Here is a 20,283-nt window from a genome sequence, read left to right on the forward strand (position 1 = left end):
TTACAGATAATGGAATAGTTTTGGACTTTCTTTTGGCTAACCCAAACCACTGCTAACATTTCATGGTATCACTGAATTAACATTACAGGTGAAATAAAACAATCTATATCTAAGCTAAAAAAAAAAAAAAAAAAGGGCAGCATGACTACCTAGGGAATCACTGGGACTTATTTTCTTGGTCGGGCCTGAAAAATCTTAGGTTATGGTAGTGAGGTATATTCTAATCCCTGCTTATAATACTTCTAAGTACTCTTGTTTCACATCATATAATGTTTATTGTCCAGTGTCTCAAATGCTTCGACACAGCCACTGTCCCAGCAAATGCTTCAATAAATGATTCAAAGACAAAAAATATGAAATTATGCTGATTGACTCAAACTGAAAATCAGATCTTCACAGATGAAGCCCCTTTTCAAGAAGAATCAACAAGAGGTGAAGGTCTGGACAATACTTACTGACATCCTACAGCTTTGAATGCACGAAGAACACAAGTGAGGATTGAAAATGTAGAAAGTTCTCACACTCTTAAGAAAACACTGTTCTTTAGCCATGGTTACAAGAAGCCACCAGAACTGGTTTTAAATTCATTCAATCAGTAAACAACTTGTTTTATGGAACATGTTGTAGACGCTGGCCAATCAATGACAGTCCTTGCTCCTGAAGTACCAGGTAGGATCAAATTCAGTCCAATAAATACTCCTCCAACCAAACAACAGTAGTCACATCCAAGTAATCACACTTCCACAGATGACATCAACCGACTCAAGCTTTTGAACATCTGCCAACCCCTGAACTCCACACTTCCCTAAAACTCAATATAAGATCAGTAGTTTGCTTTGCTTAGAGAGATTTTGCCTGATCCCAGCACAGCTCCCTTATAATAGCAACAAATTCAACGTTGCCTTTTTATTTCTGATACTGAATGACGGTCTCATCATTCTTTGACATCCTTTAAATGACTTTTTAAATAAATGCAAAAATCTTCAGGGATTTTGTTGCTTCAGTACATTTCCCTAGATGGCACAAAAACAATAATTTAGATTAGCTTTGTTACACAGAACTAACATGGATATTTAGCTTTAAAATAAAGTGGTATGGCACCCAATATTTATTTTTAAAAATAACTAAAAATTTTAAAGTAAAATCATTCAGGTCAGTTATTTTGGGGGTGAATATTCTGGGGTCATAATCAACCAAGATTTTGTCCTGGTGAATTTCTTGAGTAATGGTTTTTATGCTTTTCAATTAGTGCTTTCACTTAGCGATGTTGTATAAGGTGTTTTTTTTGTTGTTGTTTTTGTTTTCGTAGATGTGAAAATTCCTCTTACGGCATAGCTGCAATCTCAGCAGGGTTCAGAGCACAGGCAGTAACGTCCTAGCCCAAACACTAGAAAAAGATGGCTCAGCTTATCTGGTCTTATCTTCATCTTTATCAGGCTTGACAAGGCTGAAAAGAGCTCAATTGCTCGATGCCTTGTGACACAGGGATCCAGGATGCTACACCTATAATGACGCAGGCAGTCATTTCATCTTCTGCACATTACTGGTCTGGAGCCCGAGCATACCTATCTTGAGACTTAATCATAAATATGGATTTAGGAAAGTGTCTCGATTCGAAGACCCTACAACCTAAGCTATAATAGAATAATCACACTATTGTATCACAAAAACGCAACAACAAAGCTAAAAAAGAAGCTCAAAAATTCAGCTGTTTTGACTTCCTACCTTAAGGTAACCATATTAATCAACTCCCAAAGTTAAAGTCGATATTTTTACAACTAGAAAAAAAATATTAGAACTGTAGATCTTCCCCTTACTTTTTCTTTATCATTCTCTTCACACTTTTCTCTCAACCCAAACTAAGAGACAGATACCAATTAAGAGACAGAGGCAGAATGAAGAGCTCCTTACTTTCCCAATGGAATGAGTGGATTTAAATCCTGGGGAACAAGAAAAGAATGTGAGTGAGGTCAGGCAACCTGTTGAAATCCCCTAGTTGCTTAGTTCTTTCCTTGAGATGCCATCTGGGAACAGGATTTGAGTAAGTATCAAAACAAAAAAGACGTAGCCACACCATTTAGTAAGGGCCTACTATGGGCCGAGTATTTAAACATTACAGCTGCTGTGCAAAGAGGAAACATTATTCTCATTTTATAGGCAAGAGCAAGAAGACCCCAACTAACTTGCCCAAGGCTAAGCCAATTAACTTACTTAGTTATTGGGTTGTTATCCTGAGGTTCCACTTGTGACCATGTTACCACCACATGGCTACATTCTCCCTTTTTCAGAAGAACGACTCCAAGGAATGGAGTGGGGTATCAGAATCATGGAGGGATTCTTAATGCTGGGTCATAGGTAATGATCCCCTCACTGATACCCTAGGAGACTCATTGCCCGAGTAATCCACAGCTACTGAAGACGCTGCTATCAAAATAATAGGACAATAATTACACTTCACATGCATTATCTCATTTCATCCTTGTAACAACCCAGAAAGTAGGTCTATTCTTAGCCTCTTTTTTTACCGATGAGAGGTTATCTTGCCTAAGCCAACACAGGCAATGAGTGGTGGAAATCACAGAGCTGAACCCTTACATACCATCCCACACTGTACCAAAGGAAAGCATTGATCTCTCAAGTTTATTGGGAGTGGGGAAAATGTCGAAATCATCACCATTATAGAATAAACTAAACTTTTATTCTGGTCTTCAGGATCCTTCAGGATCTTGCTACAACCTGCAATTTTCAATCTTGTTTTCCATCACTTCCTTTCACCAGCCCTATGCTCCAAAGAGTCTTAATATTTTCTGTGTATACCCTGAGTATATACAGAATCTCACTTACCCCCTTTTGCTGAAATGGCATTTTCTATGGATTCCACAACACATAATGTTTACACTCTACAACTTCCCTTCCCACACAGAAGAAGACTCTCCCGCTATTGAACTTCCATAGCACTTCCTCCTCTCAGGACGCTCAGGACATATTTACATCCTTGACTGGATTGTGACTTCACATCAGTAGGCACAGCTTCTGTGTCAAGTCTGTGGAATGAACGCCTTTCTGAGGCAAAATGCTTGGCTGGAAGAAATGTGAAGATCTAATGACACCAGTGAGAAGAGACAGCTTTAAGCCTACAGAAGTTGCCATCCTAAAAACTGTGACCCTCACTCGGGGCAAAACAAAGTGTCAAACTTCTTCTTGTAAAACGTAGGCCTGTAGAATGGAGCCAGACTCCATCTTGCTTTGTGGATTTGGATACGTCACTTAACTTCTTTCCACAACAATTGCCTCATCTGTAGTGGGAACTAAGAGTTTAACTTACCCCCTGGGTTGTTGTGAGTACTCAATGAGTTCATGTGTGTAAAGAGCCTAGAACAGTGCATGGTTCTTAATAAATGCTGTATATTTGCTATTATCTATCTATCTCTATCTATCTCTATCTATATCTATATATCTATCTATACATATATGGAAAGTGGCTCAGACCACCAAACCTCAAGAAAGGAACAGTCAGAAATGAAAAACTTTCAGAAGGAACAAGGTAGGTGATAAGGAGATGAACTAGATTATACATAAGAGAACCAGTACTCTTTTCCTCTCAAAAGTCACAGATCAAGAGGAGATATAACTGAACACTCTAAAATAACAAGTCAAATCATGGCAATGGTGATGGTTGCCATGGGCTATCAGCAAACGAAGTGATTATAGACTTTCAGATAAAATACAGAGATATTAGAACCACAGAAAATACCTGGGAACCTAAAGGAGTTTGTTTTAGGCCCAACAAATTTAAAAATAGGTAGTGTATACACTTAAAAACAGACTGATTCAAAATTAGCTATTTAGACTTGGAATACAGTTTTTCAGGAAAACAATGTTTTATGTATTGTCTGGGTTCTCTGGCTAACCATAAAAACCAATTTAACTTAATATTACTTGAGTAGTAATTATAGATTTTAATATTAATATACTTTTTAAATTACCAGATTACTTTAATACTTATATGTTGCTAATTATGTACAACAATGCTTTGTAACAAATTATTGTACGAGTGGGAATTCACAAAATCATACATCATGAATGCAGGAGGGGATCTGCATGATAGCTGGGGTCATATACTTCCTGGTTTGTCCGGGATAGTAATGGCTTATCCTTGGCACTCTAATTATTAACAGCTTCCTTCCACTCTCAAAAGTGTCCTGGTTTGGATGAAAATAATACAGTTACCTTAGTGATAGTACCGTCATCCTTATGTTGTAAGTGAGGAAACTAAGCCACAGAGCAGCGCTGTGACGTAGCCAAAGTCTCAGAGTTAGGAATTGAGCAGAATTAGCACCCAGAAATACTTGTTCCTAGTCCAAGACTCTTCCTATTATAATGCATGGACTCAGCAGGAGCAAGACAATGGTGACGATTGCCCTGGGCTACCAGCAAGCAGTACATGAAATACAGTCCATGGCAGTAAGGCTCGCCTCCTCCCAGAGGGAGGGTGGCCGCTGAGAGGTCTAGGGGATCCTTGCGTGGGTACCTTAAGCCTGGCCTATTTCCATTTTCACTGTACCCACTGTGGCTTCTTGTCCACCATCCCTACTGATATGAGACAGATTTGGGGGGCAATACGGAATTTAGTTTGGGACATGTTAAGTTTGAGATGTCTTTTCAACATGTAACTGGAGATATCGATTTGGGAGTAAGCAATGAAAGGGTGGTATCACTTATCAAGAAGAGCAAGAAAAGAGTTCTGTAGTAAAGAACAGGGGCCAAAAGGAAAGTGAGTGATGAGGAGATGAAAAAGGCCTCAGGGCATTGAATAACCTGCTCTAATAATGAGAGGAAGGAAAAAACACAATGCTGACGACAATTATGATGTTAAACTGCAGCTACTGCCATTATGGGAAACTTAATTTTATTGCAGGAACTCTACCAAGTACTTTGTATTCATTAGCTTAGTCCTTTGAGGTAGGGAAGAGAGTAAAGCCAGAGAGGTTACGAAACTTTAAGGACACAAAATAAGTAGCAGAACAGAAATACAGACTCAGGTCTCACTCTGAAAAGCTCTGGTCTTTCTACAATGCTCTGCATATTGGGATCTTATTTTTCCCTCTTTGTTCTTTATCCTTTGTATGTGCTGAGTGATAGTCTGGCTTCTATTTTTCTTCTGTGGAAACACTGACTTTTTTGCTTCTATGGTTAAAATAATTACACTGAATCATGTGAATGTGACTTCAGAACTAAGACGTTGTCAATGCTTTTTTTTTTTTTTAATTTTCCAATTACAGTTTCGTAGATGCTTCTTTCAGTAAGTAGTAGAACATATTACTGTCCCAGGCATGGTCTCCTAGATGAGCAATGGAGGATGTTCGCTCTGAAATTGCACCATTTGTGTTGTGACCATGTTCCTATTATAAACCATATGTTTCAAACAACCACGAGTTGTTATTTGTAAAACAAAAACTTCTTAGGAAATTCATTAATCAACATTAGCCAATTCCCCATTTTATTACGCAGGGAATTCATTTGCTCGTTTAAAGTGGGCTGGGGATTTGCTGAGAACAATTTTTCTTGTGAATACAAACCTGTTGGGAAATATAAATGGTGCAATTTCCACGTAAGTATAAAATCAACAACAAATATTGTCTAGTAATAAAAACTAAGGAGGTTTTCATTTTTAAAATTATGTTAATAAGATGTATTACAAATTTGTTAAGAGTAGTTTCATATTTATTGATATTAACTTAAGTTTATCATCAGCTATAATATATGAGTATACTTTGATCCTCTCCTCCAAAAAAAAAAAAATCTATTAAAGTACTTTTAAAGAACGATCCTAAGTGAAATAAGTCAGACAGAAAGAGTCAAGAACCATATTACTTCATCCATATTCAGGATATAAAACTGAAAGCAACAAACAAACAAAACAAACAAACAAAAACTCATAGACACAGACAATAGTTTAATGGTTACCAGAGGGTAAGGGGGTGGCAGAAGAGGGTAAAGGAGGTCAAATATATAGTGATGGAAGGAGAACTGACTTTGGGTGGTGAATACACAATGCAATATATACATGATGTATTGAAACCTATATCATTTTATTAACCAATGTCACTCCAGTAAATTTGATAAAACAAAAAAACAGAAAGCCAGTCACAGGAACCAAGTTTGATTCTGAAGTTACAGAAGAAGAAGACAGTTGTCACAAGGAGGTAAGTCTTCGGTTCCCCTCTAGCTGTTTCATGCATTAATCTTCTCCCACAATTAAGAGAAGATCCTAAAGGGCAGGGACAACGTCTCCTATTTCTTTTGTACAGTGACTAGCACACTACTTGGAAAATTGTACGTACTATGTATTTCATAAAATCCCAATACTTACAATTCTCAACTTTACATATTGAGAATGTGTTGTCATTCCACCACTTAAAGGAAACTCTCCCACATGAAAAGAGATACAGCCAGGCGCAAAGGTTTTCTACAACCAAACTGTCACCTTGAGTTTCTCGCAGAACTCGGTGCTATAGAATTTTGTAGAGTTCTTCATAATCTAATTTTCTATAGGAAACAATCAGTACCTAAAATAGGGAACTGAAAATTTCATATTGAAATGGTTTGCATTGTTTACCAATTACATTAAACACTTTATTGGAATTCAACAGGCATCTAGGGCTAAAAAAGTCTCATTTTTCTTTTCTCATTTAGACATTTTATAGCAGAAAAAATGCAAATATACTCCATATGTACCTATCTTTTTGCCTCTTGGAGGGTATGTCATCCAAACTTTTTATGCTTTTGTCTTTTCACACATGAAGGAAGGATTTTGGCTCATGCAGGAATTGAACCGGCAACCTTGGTGTTATTAGCACCACGCTCTAACCAACCCAGCTAACCAGCCACCCCGAAGGAAGGATTTCTAACCCAAAGCAGAACTAGTACAGCCTTTAAATAAAGAAATGAACCACAATGTACTGCCATTCCTTCTTCGCTCATGAGATTGCCAGTCTGTGTATCTGACTGATAGCTACCTTTGTACCTTCTCCGTTTTATTATGCTGTCAAGGTACTACGTCCTTGAAAAAGACACTAGGGAATAAGGCAAATGTGAATTAGAGATGGAGAACCATGAAGAAGATATTCCCTTCTGCACATCTTAGAAGGAAACCCAACAAGGTCCATCACAAACTGGAATTCCATATTGTACTTTTGATTTCACAAATTAGCAGGCTTTAACCAGTCAAAGGAGCATCTGAATTAGTAAGATGTGTAGGAAGAGGAAATGCTGCTTAGAGAGAAAGAACCCAGTTGTCTCTAAGTTTGCAGACGAAAGTACACTCTGGTTCTAGCAAACCAAAGTTGTGGGTTTAGGCTAATTTGGTATCAATGAAATCTTATGTTCTAAGACCAACAATTGTACCTTTACCCACAGGTAGCAGCCTCATAAATGCTGACTGATGGCACAACAGGTATAATGGGTAATATAGGATGGTTAGCTTGGTGCCAAACCATCCTTACTATTGAAAAAGAAACAAAAACTCAAAATATAATGTGACCGATCAGGTACCAAATATGAATGCCTTTCGCACGTTACTCTGGCCTTGACATAGTCCAACTACTGTGACTGCCCTTGGACCCCCGGCAAGAACATGAGTAAGAGTACAGTCCATCTTCTGCTGCCTGTGGTTCAGAGGCCTTAACATCACGTAACAAAAGCACATTCGTTAGGTTCCTTCTAATTGCAAGACACATAATAAATACCTCAACAACGTAATTTGCGACATGTGTGTAGATTTTTAAATTTAAAAAAGTTTCAAAAACTGTGCAAATAAGACACGAACTTGACTATTCCAAGTCCCAAACAACTTCAAACTCAAGTTGACCCTGTACTTTTCACTTGATGTAAGAAATAGTCAGCTACAGGACAAAAATTAGAAAGCTCATATGCTCTGAAAAACTCCTATATTAGTAACTGAACTAAAACCTTAATTTTTAAAAGCACCTTTTATAGAAAAATTCAACCACTCTCATGTAGCATCACTCAGCTTTATCAATTATCAAATCATGGCCAGTTTTTCTTTATCTATACCCCTACCTTGTGCTTTCCCGAGATATCATTTCATCTCTAAACAGTTCAGTAAATCCTTATAGTTTTGACTACACATTAATAGAATTTGTGAGGTTTTGTGTTTTATCACTGCCTTTAATTTTAAATACCTATGTCAGCGACAGAGAGGAAATTGGTGTTTACTAAAAGCCAGGAGAAGGTAATTTAAATTTTCCTGGTTTTATGGGACCTGAATACAGTTGTAAACTTTTCTCCTCCTTCCACTGAAGGAGGAGGCAGAGCTGGGCGGATATCGTCATTCACTTTAACAAACATCAGCTGAGCACTAGGGATGGGGCTAGGGAGGTGTTAGAGATACAAAACTGAGTAAAACAGAGACCCTTTCTCTAGGAGAGTGGGACAGACACATAAACAGATAATGTCAATATAACATGGAAAAGCTAGGACAGTGGTATTCACAGGGTACTACGGGAACAGAGAATAGGGGCACTAGACCTAATTAGGTATTCAAGAGCAGCTTCCAGGAAGAGGTGACCTCTGAGTAAATATGAAAGTACTGCAAAGGATCATTACTATGTCATTATAACAAATCCAGTGTCACGTTTCCTTCAAACAGATTTCCTTCATTTAATTGGCTGATAAACTAGGGGGTAGAGGGGAAGATTCTTCAAAGAATGTTAGTCTGGGAAGAGAATGAAATACCAATAATTCAAAAAACCACCACCATATCATGGCTTGTGGGGAATACCACAGGGAAAAAGGCTTGGTCTTTACCCTCAAGGAGGAAGGAATCTAGATGGACAGAAATTAAATATGCATTAGAAAAGCTTACTATATGATAGTCAAAATACAGAGTTTCCAGTTTTCAACCTTCACTGGTCAGAATTTAGGTCAGAGGTTAAAAAAAGACATACAGGCATACTGTGAGTACAGGTTGAAATCCGATATTTTTACAAATTCCGAAAAATTATTTATGTCCTTCATTGACTTAAGTGAAATGAGGCATGATAGCAGATTGGCACAGAACCATAAACATAAATGTCAAATCCATCCATGAGGCAAAGAAGTCGAGTTGCAAATAGGAACATGTTCAAAAATGGCATGTTTATCAACAGACTAAAGAACAGTCTCTGAATATTTCCCATGGGATTGAGGAATGCATCTTTTTCATAATACTTACACATGCCAACAACATAAATGATAATGAATGACCAAATCATGTACAGCAATAAAGGGAGTCAGTAGTAAAAAAGCATGTGAAATAACTTTTGTCCCTGTTGAACAGTAAAAAAATATTACCCCCCGGGTAGAGTTAGTTGTTTTTTCTTCCAAGCTCTGACAGCAAACTACATGTAGCTATTCCCAGCGATATTATATTATATTACATTACCTTATATTATGTTATAATTATATTAATTTGTTTATGTAGTATAGGCTTCCCTCAAGATTGAGTCCTTAAGTATAGGATCTGAATTTATTAATCCTGGGATTTAAAACCCATACCTGCATCTACTAGAATGAAGGCTTATTGAATGAATAAATGATTTATAGGTGATTTTCAATAAAATCTCAGCCACTATAAAACACTATAGAAAAGTTAAAATATTAATTAAGTCATAAGGGTTTTAGTTATTTTTAAGAAGAGGTTTTAATTTCCTTGCCTAGCATTTAAAACCTTTCTACATCATCCCTAATCTACCTTTTTAACCTTATCTCACAGACTCCCTTCCCTTGGATCTTGTATATGAATTACTTTATCTTTCTCATAAGGTCTGTGCTTTCTCTGCTCTGTGCTTTTATTCAGTAATCTCCAAAGTTTTAGATTATGTAGCCCTTTCAGTATAAAATATTTGCGCATACTTAACACTGTGCTAACATACTGTTTTTCATAAAGCAATCCTAAAAATAGAAGAAAACAGACATTTTAAACAAATGAGTTAAAATACATAAATAGAAGTTTTAATCTTTTCTTTCTATACACAATGCATTTTTTTGCATGTACTTCACTTTGAGAATTACTGATTTACATCAAAAGAACAAATCTCATAGAGTGTGAAAATTAATTAAATCAAAACATGTAAAGCACTTAACAGCACTGGTCATGCAGGAAACACTGTAAATGTCAGTTAATTTCATTAACATTATCATCAATGCAATTTCTTTCATGAATGCAGTTTCTTTCCACAGGAATAATATTCTGATACCTATCCTCTAGCCTCACTCCTATATGTCAAACCCCTTGAAGGCCAAATTCAAATGTTATCTATTCAAAGAATTGTTTGAATGCATCTCTTAAAGAGTTAGGATTTCTCAGTGTAGGAGGTACCAAATCCTACAGAGCTTAGCAGGAAGTCATGCCTAAGAAGCCAAAATAAAGCTTGAAAGAGAAAATTTAAAGATGGGTTTATGAAAAATGATGCAAATGAAAAAAACGTGATTATTAATCCCAAGAAAAATAAAAATACACAAAAAGGAAATACAATCATAATACATTATCTGGCTATATAGTAAACAATGTTTAGATAGGCCTAATAATAGAAACACTGAATATTAATTTAATAAAAACTTATAATATATGGGAAAGATGGGGCATTAGAACAGCCTCAAAATCCTCAACTTTTATTTGCAAAAATTTAAATGAAGGATAGTAATTATAAACTAGAAATTTAGGCATATTACTTTAAATCTTACAGATAAAAACCTCAGAAGAAACAACTTAAATATTTCAAAGTAATTGTCTGAGAAATGTTTGAAAGGTAGAACCCTTTAGTACTACTTAACTTAAAAATTTTGTACATGTATTATATCAATCATACATTTTAAAAATAAAGGCAATTGTCTTAAATTTCAAAATTAATAGCCTTCCACATAAAGATGGCGAGTTGAGCATATGCATTCAACTCTACTCTCCAAAAAACTCACTAACACAGCAGAGAAAAGATTTAAAAGGCACAGAAATCTCCCATAAAGAAATAGAGAATAGAAAGAGAAGAAGTTTAATGCAAGAGTTCCAGGAACCAAATAGTAAGATTACAAAAAGAAAGAAGAGAAACAATCACTGAAGAAATAATTCAAAAAAATTTTCCTAGAACTGAAGAACATGAATTTCAAAATAGAAAGGGTCAAATAATGTCCAACAAAACAGACAAAATACCCAAACCAGGGCACATCAACGTGAAATTTAAGAACAATAGAGGAAAAGACATCTTGCAAGCTTCCAGGGAGTTAAAAGTAGTTTTGTACAATGAAATGGCAGTGAGAATGGCATCTGCTGTTCTTCTCAGTGGTAATAGAAGTTAAAAGGCAAGGAAGCAATGCCTTAAAAATTCTAAAAGAAACAGATTTCTATATTTAGTCGATGTATCCATGATTTTTTTTTAAAAAAAGGACTTTGCATTTTACAACATGCAAAGGCTCAAAATATTTACTTCTATGTGCTCTTTCTCAGGGATCCATCAGAAGATGCATTCTCACAAAACATGAGAATGAAAAACAGGAAGACATGGAATCCAGGAAACAGGAAATCCAAAGGTTCTATTGATTGGAACATATTAAAACTGGTCCTGAGTTACTGGCTTTAAGAAGTCAAATCAATACAAAGCCATTCAGTTGATTTTTTAAATGTTAAAATATTTCATGTGCCTTTAGATTTACACAGTTACACTTTTACATCAATCTGACCATAAAAGAGATTGCAAAAGGTTGTAACTCTTACCTGTAACACAGCAGCAAATAAGTATACTACTATGAAGATTACAGTTAGAGAAGTGTGGCCACTTTTCATCAAATGAATAGTGTAGAGGAAAATTAAATGTCCAGGAATCACTAAAAGCAGTAGAACTTGAGCAGACCTATTATTTACTCCTGTAATACAGAATGTAAAAGTTGTTAAAATAAAATCATACTTTCTTTAATAATAAGTCACAGTTACTAAAATTTGAGGATTACTTTTTAGTTACCATACTGCATAGCATCACATAAAATTCCATTGCTAATAAATTTCAACAATTTACAATTACCATAGTTAAATCTCAACTATTTACAATTCACTTAATTCTTTGAAATTCTCACTATGTCAATTAAATAAAAGGCGGTTGATAAAAATTTACTATGAAGAACATTGGTCAGACTTTAATATCTATCATAAAAGCAGAAGAAGACAAAAGAAAAAATATATAGTTCTTAAAGTACTGAAATGTTTTATTTTTACTTTTCCTTTAGAGTTCTTTCACTGATATGAGATGGTTGGGCATTTCTGATCCTCATTCAAAAGTCAAAAATTACATTCAGTTTCATCAGAGAAAAAAATGACAAGAATTGGGAAGTTTAAAATTGTTGTTTTAGTTTTTTGGTCATCACATGCCTGGTTGACCTAAACAATGCACTGTTCTTTGTAACTGAATTTTTAAGGTTCTCATCCTGTTTGTTTGGGATTCAATGCCTACATTTAGAAAGGACAAAAGATTAATATAGGAAAAACAGTGTTTCTGTCTTCCTAAATCACCTAGCAATGTTTTTGTGTCAGGAAAGAGGTTCCTCTTTCTTGACTTGTAAACAAGACATCCTAGAGAAAGGGACAAAAGAGAAAAATACACAAAGTTCCTCAGCAACTGCAGAACTGATACAAATGATGTTTAGCTCACCGAGATTTAATGAGCAAAATCTATTCTATTTAAAAGCTATTTAGTGCTCAGAAATAGAAAAATTGTGCAACACCCACAAACTACTATGGATTCAACAAATGTTGCCTGCCTATATTCACAGAGAGTAATGGTTCCTGAAATAAAATATGCAAAAATCCACAAGCACATACCTGGACCAAAAAATGTTCTACATGGGTAGTAACAACCTTTGGGTTCATCAGGCAATTCTCCTGGAATGCTATGTAAGTGGAGGTATGTAGAAATCCTGCTAGCCTGGATGGCCACCAAATTACCACCAATACCTGAAAATAGGAAAAACAAAGTAGTCCTCATATTTTAAACAACTTCTATAAATTCAACCAAATACAAGCCTCTCTATGTCACATCCTGGGTCAATCAAACAAAATAGAATTCTTCTGAAATTCTGATTTATTTAATGTAGAGGTAGATCTTCAAAAGGCATAAAATCATTGTTACAAAAGACTTATTCGTTATTTTTCCAAATCTGGCTCACTGTCTGGTCTGAAAACAGACCAAAGTAAGTAATTTTTCAAAATTACTACCACAACCAAGATACAAAACTAGGTAACAAGATGTGTCGTGTTTATTATCTTAAAGAGAGGGAAAATAGGCTAGAATTATTCAAACAGACAAGGCTTGATACTTTTCTTCTAGTTTACTAAAGAAATTGGTATCTGGCACTAAAAAAACACTCAAGAAAGTCACCTTTTAACTTCGATTATTCTCTCATATACACTGAGGAAGAGGAGTTGATGCTAAGAGGAGAAATTAAGTCCAAAGGGCAGTAAGCACTCCCAAAGTGAAACAGGACACCCAAACTCTTTCTCCTTTGAGAGAGTATGGGAGGAAGAGGCGGTAGGGAAAAAAGCAAGTAGGAAAAAAACCACTGAAATTTTTTAAATTCTTAAATGCTGAGTATGGGCTAGCATAGCCATTTAGAATTATACCTGGGAGTCTTAGACACAAGAGGAACCCATATTCACTTGCCTGCTATTTCAGTAAGCCTCCCCCAGGTGCTTATGAGACAGACTGAGGTAGGGCAAAAGACTTGAGATAGCCAACCTTGGTGGCACACAGGCAAGAAGTCACATTTATTTCTGAATCCCTCTCCCATATGAAGCAAAAACTGCTTGGGGTGTGGCAGGAAACACTCGCTACCTGATACCAGAGAGAGATCAGTTGCTACTTCAGGAAATGTAGAAGCAAACGCTCTCTGCTGCTGGAGGAGTGGAAGAAAATCTTCCTGCTCAAGCCTGGTCTGGCAGTTTAACTTCCAATACCAGCAGGGGAAGAAACATTGAGAAAGCATCACCTCTGAGGACCAAGTGCATAGGAACTGCCTAAGATGGAAAATAGTGCACAAGAATCCCAAACGTCATCCCATGCCTCACATCAAGTAACAAACATCAGCAGCCTACTATGAGAAGAGGAACAAGAGCACAGATATTTAAGCCTTTCGTGATGCAGGCTTATAGCACTCCAGACTTCACACTAAGCATAAGGGAGCAGGAGTTCACTGATAAAGAAATTTGAAGTCAGTGGTGCATGGAGGGTAACTATAATAATCACAGAAAACAAACCCAGCTCAACTACAGACTAGATTTACTCAATCTTTCACATTAATGACCTAACAGAAGAAAAAATCTGCTTATTTCTAAGCATCAAGTGTTGCCAAATATCCTACAGTGTACAGGAAACCCACAACAATAAGGAATTATCTGACCCCAAACGTCAGTAGTGTCAAGATTGAGAAACCCTGTATTAGAGAAATTGATGTTTGCCTCCACTACCTGAAAATGGGGAGAACATGCCTCTAAATAACCTGTGAATTAAAGAAGAAAGCATAGGGGTGGGCGGTTAGCTCAGTTGGTTAGAGCATGGTGCTGGTAGCACCAAGGCTACCAGTTCAATTCCCACATGGGCCACTGTGAGCTGTGCCCTCCTTTAAAAAAAAAAAAAAAAGCATAATAGAAAGCAAATATTTGTAACTGAATGGAAATTAAATGTTATATACAAAAGCAGGTGGGATGCAGCTAACACAGCACTAAGAGGCACACTTATAGTCTTAAATGCATCTATTAGAAAAGAAGAAAGGCTTATTCAGCTAAGCATCCATCTCAAGAAGTTGGAAAAGACAGAAAAATAAAGACAAAGTAACAGGAGGAAAATAATGAAAACAGAAGAAATTAAACAGATCAATAAGAGCTAAACATTGGTTATTTGAAAAGAAAAAAAGAGTAGCACAAACATCAGGAACAAAAAAAGAGAGTCATAATTCTAACTACTGCTGACATAAAAAAAAAATAAGAATTATGATCAATTTATTGCCAACAAACTTAAAAATTAAAATAAATATAAAAATATCCTAAAAATATATAGTAAAATTTACTCAAGAAGAAATAGAAACTCTAAATCATTGTATAATGATACCAAAATTTAAAATCTTTCCCCTCAAATCACCAGGCCCAATATGTTGTTTACTTTATTTTGTTTCTTTTAAGTGAGTTCTACCAAATATTTCAGCAACAAATAATTATAATCTTACACATATGACAGTATAAAATAAGAGTAAGTATATCTGACTCATATAATGAGAGGCTAGAATAAGTCTGGGCTCAAAATCCAAAAATGAAAACATGAAAAAAAATTATAGGCCCATCTTATGAATAAAAATAAAGGTAAAAAAATACTAAACAAATTATTAGCAAACCAAATCCAGCAAAATATCAAATGTATAATACATCACAACCAAACCTGAGATATGACAAAGGAGGTACTACAGATCAATTAAGAGTACTATAGACTTTTCAATTAATAATGTCATGATAATTGGTTATTAATATGCCCCAAAAAAGCCCCATGAAATTGGACCCTTCTCTCATACTATAGATACAAATAAATTCCAGGTGGATTAAAGACATTTTGTGAAAGGCAAAATTATTAAACTTTAGAAGACAATATAGAATGGATGGATGGGAAGGATTGATTTTTAAAAATATAATAGAAAAACAGCAAACCATAAAGGAAAAGTTGATAAATTTGTCTATAGTAAAATTTAAAACTCCTGTTCATCAACCTACACTATAGAGAGAGTGAAAAGACAAGCAATAGAGTAGAAAAAGATCTTCATAATACAAAGGACCACTTTACAGAATACATGAAGAACTCCTACAAATCAACAGAAAAAGAGGACAAAATAGATAGTTCACAAAAGAGGCTAATCCAAATTGCTAGTAAACTTTATGAAAAGTTGCTTAACCTCATTGGTAGTCAGGGAAATGCAAATAAAAGCACAATAAATATCATTACACACCCACCTGATTGACAAATACTTTAGCCTCAACTGCAGGTAATGATGTGGAGCAACAAGAAATCTTACACAGAGCTAATTAGAGTGTAAATGGTTACATTCCCTTGTGAAAACCCCTTGGCATTGATATACATACCCTATAATCCAGCAATTTTATTCCTGGATAAATACTGAAACACATAGCAACATTGTCCATAATAGCCCAACAAGAGAAAAGTGCAAATATTCCAAATCATTACCAACAGTAGAATTGATAAATAAATCATGGTAAAGTAATCCAGTGGAATATTGCACCACAATGAAAATGAATAACAACAGTTAAATATAACAACATAGCTGATGCACTTACATAATCTTGAGCAAAAGAAAGATGTCACATAAGAATACGTACAACATACTTTCATTCATGTAAAGTTCAAAAACTGGCAAAACAAAACAGTTTTAGGAATGCATTTGCCCATATGGATAATAAAACTGAAAAAAAAAAGCCAAAAGAATTATCTCTAAAGTCAAGATAGTGGTTAACTTTGGGAGGGAAGCAAAAAGTTTTGGTTGGGGAGGGTAGAGAAGACTTCCAGCGTGCTATTTAATAAATGCCGGCTACTCAGTAGTTTGCCTTATAAATATTCTTTTAAACTACATACATTTGCATCTTGTATTTATTCCACATCATTAAAAACTGGGAAAATAGCAAAACCTAGAAAACTATATAAATAAACTATTTGAAATAATACCCACTATTTACTTACGAATCAGGTTACCAAAATTCATACCTAACAGACAAGAATATTTTCAATGCGTTTCTAAGCCTCTCCATACCCCTATATAGAAACACATTTTAAATCTTTTTTTATATCTTCTAACATGAACAGCAACAACAATAAACAAAATAAAATGTAATCTGAAAAATAGTCAGCAAGGAATAGCATCTAAAGAAAATCTCTAAAAATCAAAACAAACAGCTAAATGCCACATTGAAGTAGACAAGGCACTTAAAATCCCTTTTATACAGATCATGCCTCAAGCTGAGTTAGTGCACACTGCTCACTTACGAGGCAGTTACCACATTATCTTTCATATGAGTGAATGACAGTAAACTGGAGTGGAAAGATCACTGGTTTTACAGTCAGAAAATCTAATTTGAGCCTCAGCTCTGCTTTCTAGCTCTGTTACCCTGGTCATGTGAGTTTAATCTCCTTAAGCCTTTGTTACTTAATCTGCAAAATAGCAATTAAAAATATCTGCTCTAAATATTGTTTTATAATCCTTAAAATGCTATAGAAACAAACACAACCCAAATTATGGGTAAATTTGCTGATTCAATGAGCTTACCTAATTTGCCCCATTTAAAATTATAGCCCTTACCCTAATATTCCCAATTCTCTTAACTCTGCCCATCTTTTTCATAGCATTTACGATCTTCTAATATACCCTATTTTTTACATATGTATTATGCTCATGATTTGTTGTCTGTTCCTTCCCAACTAGAATATAAACTTCGCGAGAGCAGAAGTTTTTGTCTAATTTGTCCACTATCTCCCCAGAGCCTCAAATAGTGCCTGCACATAATAGCTATTGTGCAATGAATACATTTGATAAACTTAACTTAGGAAAAAAGCACACTGGAGAATAACAACATTTTCAAAACAGACCAATTCCCTAGACTTAGCTCTATGTTTTAAAATTTCAAAGAATGAGCTCTGAAAGAAGTATGAGGTCGGAAGAACTGGAAATTTTCTAAGTCCATGTTGGACTTCATTTGAATCATACTTTACATACTGGAGAGGGAGATTTTTAAGCAAGAAGAGTTACACAATTCTAGGATGTCTCAACCAGGTGATAAGAGTCAAACTCTTGGATTATGTCAGAGAGAATCAGAACCTAGCAATCCTGTGGCCAGGACTATTATCCACTGTTGATCCAAGTTGCTTAGCCCCCAGCCCCCAAAGCAACGGAGGTGAGACTACTTGATAATAGAATTATCCGGTTGTTGCTAGATGAGTTCTTTGCTTGATAATTTGGGTTGTGGTTTTTAGGACCCAGCAATAGGTAATTTACTATGGAGAAACCCAGCCCTAGCAAGGCTTCACATCTAAGCGTTTAACCGGGGTCTTCATAAGTATTAGACTCAGAAATACAGGTTGAATGATTTTCTTCAAAGTCAGGCTATATGACCTATAAATATATTGCCTGATAGCTAGTGAAGTTCTGGCATTCACTGCATGCGAATAATTTGTTATTGTGGAAATAAGAATTTAACATTTTTGTAATCACAGAAAAAAATTAAATTGAGAAACAGGAAAAGCATAAATCTCACCTGCCTTTTTTAAGCTGAGAGATTGATTTCTTAAGCCAACGCACCAAAAATAAAACAATTTAAACATTATTTTTTTAATTGAGCTATAATTGACATACATTCTATTAGTTTCAGATGTATAATGTAATGATTTGATATTTGTATATATTGTAAAACTTTATATTTTTAAAACAGATTATAAGGACTTGACCTTAAACTAAATGTAGCTTTGTGATTTCCTCACGTCTCATTTAGTAAATAAAAAAATTCATGCAAAGCAAATGCTGAAGATAACTTAAAATGCAATTTATCATAAAAGTGTTTTAAAAATCCATTTCAGGGAGTTGTGAAAATTTTTCTAAAGGAAAATAAATTTCTTTAAAAATGTGTTTGAAAGGGAAACAAAGTCACATTGACTAGGGTGCATAATTAAGGCACATAAATGCTGAGCTCTGTTCTCTGCAGAGTTGACTCTGGCGCAGCCCGCACGGGTTTGAAAATGGCCTCTGCCACTTATGTGACTTCAGTGATGTTTAACCTCTTGAAGCTTAGTTTTCCAATTTGAAAAATGAGGATAATTTATATCCAACTCACAAGAAGTAGAATTAAATAAAATAAGGCATACATGAAAGACACTTCACAGTTTTTGGACCTGGTAAAAGCTCAGCAAATATGTGACAATGATGATGATGATACAATTTGTACAAGTAACGTGATTCTGACTTGGTATTTCTTAATTTTAAGCCCTGACACAACTTGCTGGAGAATTCGTTAGTCAGGGAATGTGCAGGAACTGTGTTGCTTTTCAATTCACATATTTTGTTTTTTAAAAAAACACAAACAGTAAGAAAGAATAAACCACTTGGTGTCCATAGTTTAAATAATCATTTAATCTGCCTTCTGTTTACTCAATGGATTTTCCAGTAGAAGTTAGTGATGCCGATTTTTAAAAGTCTGGATTTTCTAAATCTGAGCTCACTTTCTGAAGTAAACAACTGAAAGAGAACACTGAATAACTGGCATGTATTGGTAATAAATTATCATCTGATAATAAAACATAAACAAGGCCAGTACCATACCTCTCACTGAAAGTAAATTAACATATCCTAGAAACTGAAAGAGGTCTAGAGTCTTTATACTATACAGGCACTTTCACAAAGAGTTACTGATTAAACCAGTAAGAACAGCTTATAATCATCCATGGATTTCTCTTCATAACCCCCCAAAAGGAGAAGAATCGAATGTTAAGAATTATACTACTTAATGCAAAGCAAAAGATGGCATTCAGATACATTTTTCAATGCCAGGTATTTGCCATAGCCAAGCATAAATGGTAGTTTCCTTTTCATGTTCACTTATCCCAGGGATTCTCTTGGGGGTAATGTTCTATTTGGTATTTTATTAGATATAGAATGCTTCAATGCAAATTCAGAAAGCATGAGCTATTAAACCCGACAATATCTACTCTATCTGTAACTTCCCTTGGATTGAATTTGAAACAAAAGACTATTAATAGTTGCAGCTCTCTTCTAAATAACCACAATGGTAGAACTTTATAGAACTACTTTTATCATTTCTTTGTTACCATGTCCAGGCTGGCACATGTGATTATCAATACAAATAAACCCTTATAAATACTCAACTTAACACTTTCCTCTTCCCTGCATTTCCTGACTTGCCTCACTTTGCAGTCCAGGAAACACACACACAACTGGTGTTAAAACTGCACCAAACTAAAAATGCACCAAACTAAAAACACACCAAACTAAACATAAAATGAATTGAGACTTTAGAGAGAGATTGGTAATTTTTCCAGATAAGATGAATAAAATTTTAACGTAAACAACATAATTAGTGTAGGAACTCATTAAAACCTTCCTTAGAATTGTTGTAACTTAAATTTCTCACTGAAATGTTGGACAATACAGCTAGCTCTAACAGCCATTATTGGACAACAT

General features: G+C 35.2%; 1 protein-coding gene across 4 annotated transcripts in view; it reads right to left on the reverse strand.

Moving 5' to 3' along the window:
* Positions 1 to 20,283, reverse strand: part of SLC41A2 (solute carrier family 41 member 2) — a 105,915-nt gene that overhangs the window by 13,951 nt on the left and 71,681 nt on the right. For all 4 annotated transcript variants that reach the window (XM_019728466.2, XM_074326246.1, XM_074326245.1 and 1 more), the window contains exons 9-10: positions 12,869 to 13,000; positions 11,771 to 11,919 (exon numbers count right to left, since the gene is read on the reverse strand). In XM_019728466.2, the coding sequence (XP_019584025.2) occupies positions 11,771 to 11,919; positions 12,869 to 13,000 (281 nt within the window). The remainder of the gene's footprint in view (positions 1 to 11,770; positions 11,920 to 12,868; positions 13,001 to 20,283) is intronic.

Source organism: Rhinolophus sinicus, linkage group LG02, assembly GCF_036562045.2.
Source record: "Rhinolophus sinicus isolate RSC01 linkage group LG02, ASM3656204v1, whole genome shotgun sequence".
Lineage (NCBI taxonomy): Eukaryota > Metazoa > Chordata > Mammalia > Chiroptera > Rhinolophidae > Rhinolophus > Rhinolophus sinicus.